Source organism: Triticum urartu, chromosome 1A, assembly GCF_056163025.1.
Source record: "Triticum urartu cultivar PI428250 chromosome 1A, HENAU_Tu73, whole genome shotgun sequence".
Classification (NCBI taxonomy): Eukaryota; Viridiplantae; Streptophyta; class Magnoliopsida; order Poales; family Poaceae; genus Triticum; species Triticum urartu.
The window spans coordinates 454549667-454555342 of record NC_141873.1 but is presented as its reverse complement, the minus strand read 5'-3'; the positions used below and the strand labels follow the sequence as shown (position 1 = coordinate 454555342).

At 42.9% G+C, this 5676-nt stretch overlaps 1 protein-coding gene across 3 annotated transcripts; it reads right to left on the bottom strand.

Annotated features, from left to right (window-relative positions):
- Window positions 1-255: 255 nt before the first annotated feature.
- Window positions 256-4135, bottom strand: LOC125518047 (uncharacterized). 3 transcript variants are annotated; one of them, XM_087525068.1, is made up of 5 exons: window positions 3575-4135; window positions 2425-2544; window positions 2152-2235; window positions 715-2063; window positions 256-600 (listed from the first exon to the last, which is right to left on the bottom strand). In XM_087525068.1, exons 1-2 carry the CDS (start codon window positions 3911-3913, stop codon window positions 2455-2457), a joined length of 429 nt encoding a protein of 142 aa, XP_087381194.1. In that variant the 5' UTR covers window positions 3914-4135; the 3' UTR covers window positions 256-600; window positions 715-2063; window positions 2152-2235; window positions 2425-2454. The 3 variants fall into 3 exon arrangements, with proteins under 3 accessions (XP_087381194.1, XP_087381183.1, XP_087381188.1); XM_087525057.1 differs by having other exon boundaries at window positions 2152-2544; window positions 3506-4135; XM_087525062.1 differs by having other exon boundaries at window positions 2152-2544.
- Between the last annotated feature and the right edge of the window lie 1541 nt (window positions 4136-5676).

Sequence of the window (5676 nt, the reverse complement as noted above, 5' to 3'; positions counted from 1 at the left end):
TATATTTTGGGAGTTTTTACAGATAGTTGGCTGTTTGGTTGGGAAGAGTTCCCCTATGACAAATTAAAATTAGCATATTTTCATCTTGTAAAATGAAGTTGCAAAGGTTCAAAGCATTTCTTGATTTTGTACTGCCTATCATTTGTAAAGATAGTAAGGTGTCCAACATTGCGACGGGATAAGTACCGGTTGATGTCCAAAGGATTGAGAAAGGACATCAAAGATAACAAAAAAGTGAAGAATGGAAATGAACAATTTAAGAGCCGCAAGTATCTAGCAAGAATAGACAGGTGTACCAGTAGATCAACCAGCTGTTATTGCACAATCATACAGGCAACTATAAGGTCTAGCACTGGGTTGGGCACAACACATCTCTGGAGCAAGGGTTGATCATGACCCTACAACAGAAGGGAAGGAATATGGTACAACTAATAATCCAGCCTTCAGGCGATGCATCCTCTTCTCCGAAGGCTCTCCACCACATCCTTGATGATCTTTTCCAAAGGAGTGAAATGCAGGCCCAGTGCCATCAGCTTCTTCGGCACCGCCTCCACCCTCACCAGCCCAGGATGCGTGTCCTCAGGTAATCTGCCGACCAAACTGATCAAACACAAAGAGATTAGCACCGTGACAACAGTCCATTCATGTCGTCGTTTGTTATGAAATTATTGTTCTTCAAACATGTGAAGTATGTGTTTAGTGTGTGTTGCTTACTTCGGGACTTCGTAGTCAGGGTAGAGCTCCGCGACTTGGGACGCGAGATCGCTCAAGTGACATATGGGCTCCACACAGAGGTGCCTCCTGGATGCAGCCGGGTTTTCAAACAGCGTGATATGGGCTAACGCGACATCTTCCACGTGGACTAGCCCGATGAAGAAATCCTTATACTCCTCTATGCAACCTGTGTGTGTAGTGAAAGATGGGTTGAGGAAATGTTTCCTTATCATAGTAACAAATCACACACTAAACCGGACAAGAAGTCTTCTGAATAGCAAATGCATCATTGCCAGGGTGACGAATGACAATGGATGATGATTTTTCAATCTATGGTTCTTATGCCAATGCACAGGCATTGTTTACATAAAGTATGGAGCAGAAAAGGGTTTCAGATATGACAAAAACATGCAGTTTTACTCTTTAGTATACTAACCACTGCAGGATATTCAGTACATCGGTATTAGCTTCATTTCAGCCAGTTCTCTCCTGATGAAACTAATTTGCAGAACTTGTTACTCTTCCTTGCTTTTAACAATTTATTGTTTCAGGTGTAGATTATATCCGAAGAACTATTGGAGGAAGAAAAATATGTAATATAAAGTACGAAGTTAACTATATATACCGCATCGTTGTATCTGGAGTAGTGAATCCGAAACTTTTTGTTCTACTGAACCTATATAAATCTCAGATTCTCTATCCAAGAGCTTCTAACTATTCTCCTCGACATCAGTAACGCCCATTTGTATCTCAATTATGCTATGGAGTGAAATCTAGGGTAAAATAGAAATGATTGAATAGGCTTAGCAATGCTTTTGCAAGTTTAAAACACAACTTTCAGTGATGGGAGAAGATCAAAATTTCATGTTACCTACATGTTCAGTAAAACATGAGTACATTGCTTGCAATACGGCCTATAAGTAGGATCAAGATTTCAAGATCGGCGTTTCTTCACAAGAGAGTTTCACCAACAGTAGCAAGTTACCTGGTGGGGTATAACAACCACTGATCCTCGCTAGAGTCCGACCGTAATGACGTATTCATACGTAAATATATATTCAATAAATATGTAAAGCCCAAATCTGTATTTTATCAATTTATTGAAGCTATAACTTTTATATTTTAGCATGACATGATTAATATAGAAAACTATGTAGGTTTGCAGCATGATAATTATCAAAATGACTTTGTATATAAACTACCAATAAGATATTCCAAGTTGTTCCAAAAATAACAGAGAAATGTTACTACATACCCATACTCCTCAGGCATATTTTTCTGTCGTTATTCATACGTCATTGCATCACAAACACACCAGAATTGATTGCATCAAGTGTACTCCATTGCATCTGCCAACATTAATTGCGATCCATGTCAGTGTACATAGATATCAAGAAAACTTACAAACTTTCATAGAAATAACTTCGGGAATCTTACAGTTGAAGTTGCTGTCAAAATTATTCTCCATAGATCACGTGCTAGTTTTTTCTTTCTTTTTTTGCCTAAAGCTCTCCATCTTCACTGCATAATTGTTATGTAGGTTCAAGTGGACCTTGTTAGATCAATACGATAGGCTAATTCCCACAAGAGAAATGATTTTGCAGGATACTTCGACAAATAAGTTAATGAAATTTTGCAACCTGGTAAGCAAAAGAGGTAGGCGCAAGATGAGAATTCACATGCAGTTGCAGAATAAATATGATGTGTTACCAATTAAATTGCTCTCTTCAGATTTTTTAATCATAATGGCAATCTTGGGGGAAGAAGTAGAGGGCCCTGAAGCAGGTAGGACAACACGAAGGCAGACCATGTGTGCCGCAGCTTGCGGAACTGAAATTTAAACCAGCAGTAGTTCAGGTTACATGAGAAAACTAGAAATAGTTATTTACTAAGGTTTAGTCAATATAAGGAAAAGACGGGTAGAAAGCATACTGTAACCGATTCATGGTACATGTCTATGAGTCTTTCAACAATCTTATAGCCCTGATCCTTGTCCCTTTCTTTAGAAACACTGAAATCCTCCTTAAACTTAGAAATTCATACTATACTGCTTAGCTGCAGTATAACACCCTGACCTGAACTCTTTATTTGGTGTCAGGTACCACTTTGATGCCGTGTTTATATGTTCCAAAACTATAGGTGGACTGGTGGAGTACTACTTCAGTGATGAGGATCTTCTGATGCATATCATGCCTTCGATACCTCTCTTTGGACATCTTCCTTAATTTAGTAACTCAATTTTCTAATGGGAAACTAATGGCGGAGATCCTATAGACCTCTGATGCAAATTACCTATCCACGATAGAGTCATAGAACAATCAAGCTATTCTTTTTCTTTACTAATATTGCGGGTTGTACAGATCCGACCAGACCTCACCGCCGACAGGGAGGCACTGAGGTGGGGGCCATGTTCGTCGTGATACTCATTAGCATGGAAATGAGAGGGCCTTCCGGCTCAGCGGCTTCATCAACCAGCGCGTGTGCCATTGCCATATACAAGAATCATCTACACAGAATTTCTGTTTAGTGCATTCATGCCTTTTTAATTTGCCAGTGATCGATGCGTGGACTGCCGGAACATGCATTCTAATGAACGGGCGGTGGTGCAGACACTACAACAAACGCAATCAATTCAAAGTCAGAAACAGAAAAGGGATAAGCAGCAGCTAGACCATTCACCAATTGTAGTAACTGCTTCATCTTACAGGCCACACAACATCAAGAGCATAGCAAGCAAGCAAGCAGAAGCAAAAAACTGAAGTAACAAAGATAAAAGTCAAACAGCACACACCGACGGCAACTGGAGCTCTGCGCGGCCCCTGCCAGCGCCATCGCAGACCACCAGCTCGAGCGGCCCTACCATGTCACGGACCGTAACGCCGGAGCCGAACGCCAGGTCGCCATCGCTGGTCACGAAGTCGACCCCGTCAGGCCCGACCACCTCCTCCACCGCGCGGGCGTCGGGGCGTCTCCAGTCGACGGCCCCGTCGGAGGCCTGCGCCAGCGCGACCGCGGGGCCCCACGCGGGCGGGGAACTTGTAGCACTGCACGGCGTCGACGAGCGCGCCCTTGGCGTCGAGCAGCCAAACCCGGACCTCGGTGTCGGGATCCCAGCCGTACTTGTCGACGATGGCGTCAACGACATCGTCGAAGAAGGTGGGATACGGGGCGGGCACCGGCTGACGGCCCGCGAAGGCATAGGCGTGGGAGGAGGCGTTGGAGATGGCCGCGAGCGGGGACAGCGAGGAGCAGCGCGAGGAGAAGTAGGAGGATCGGTCAGGCGTAGGAGGTCCGATCCCCCCAGAGGCCCGGACCAGCGCCGCCGCCATCTTCGTCCTCATGGTGTGTTGGGGATGACGGCCTGGAGTCGGGATTGGGGCAGGTGGAGACCGGGCGTTGCGTCCGTCCGTTCGGGTGAGAACGATTCGTTTCTTTTTTACTTATTACTACTAACTTAAATCTGGAGCGCTTAAATCTGGAGCGCGGGTTAATTACCAGAAACTTGAGGGAGTGTTTTGCAAAAATGCCATGACGATGAACCCAGAGACTCAATCCGTGCTTTATTATTAGGGAGAGTTTATGAACTAACTATATTCACACTAACATTTAGGTCACATGTGTACTCATATCAATGGCATAATCAGCTAGCGAGCAATAATAACAAATCTCGGATGACAACACTTTCTCAAAACAATCATGATATGATATAACAAGATGGTATCTCGCTAGAACTTTCTAAGATCGCGAAACAGAAATGCAGAGCACCTTTAAGGATCAAGGACTGACTAGACATTGTAATTCATGGTAAAAGAGATCCAGTCACAGTCATACTCAATGTAAACTAACAGTAATGGATGCAAATGACAACGGTGCTCTTCAACTGGTGCTTTTTAATAAGAGGATGATGACTCAACATAAAAGTAAATGGATAGGTCCTTCGCAGAGGGAAGCAGGGATTTGTAGAGGTGCCAGAGCTCAGTTTTGAAATAGATATGAATAATATTTTGAACGGTATACTTTCATTGTCAACATAACAACCGAGAGATCTCGATATCTTCCATGCTACACACATTATAGGCGGTTCCCAAGTAGAATGGTATGGTTTGTACTCCCCCACCACCAACAAGCATCAATCCATGGCTTGCCCGAAACAATGGGTGCCTCCAACTAACAACAATCCTGGGGGAGTTTTGTTTGCTATTATTTTGATTTGATTTGAGCATGGGACTTGGCATCCCGGTGACCAGCCATTTTCTCGTGAATGAGGAGCGGAGTCCACTCCTCTTGAGAATAACCCATCTAGCATGGAGGATGCAGACAACCCTACTTGATACATGAGCTATTCGAGCATACAAAACAGAATGTTTATTTGAAGGTTTAGAGTTTGGCACATACAAATTTACTTGGAACGGCAGGTAGATACCGTATATAGGAAGGTATGGTGGACTCATATGCAATAACTTTGGGTTTTATGGAATTGGATGCACAAGCAGTATTCCCACTTAGTACAAGTGATGGATAGAAAGAGACTGGGAAGCGACCAGCTAGAGAGCGACAACAGTCATGAACATGCATTAAAATTAATCAACACCGAATGCAAGCATGAGTAGGATATAATGCACCATGAACATAAATATCATAGAGGCTATGTTGATTTTTTTTCAACTACATGCGTGAACATGTGCCAAGTCAAGCCACTCGAATCGTTCAAAGGAGGATACCACCCTATCATACCACATCATAACCATTTTAATAGCATGTTGGCACGCAAGGTAAACCATTATAAACTCCTAGCTAATTAAGCACGGCATAAGCAACTACAATCTCTAATTGTCATTGCAAACATGTTTATTTCATAATAGGCTGAATCAGGAACGATGAACTAATCATATTTACAAAAACAAGAGAGGTCGAGTTCTTACCATCTTTTCTCATCTCAATCAGTTCATCATATATCGTCAT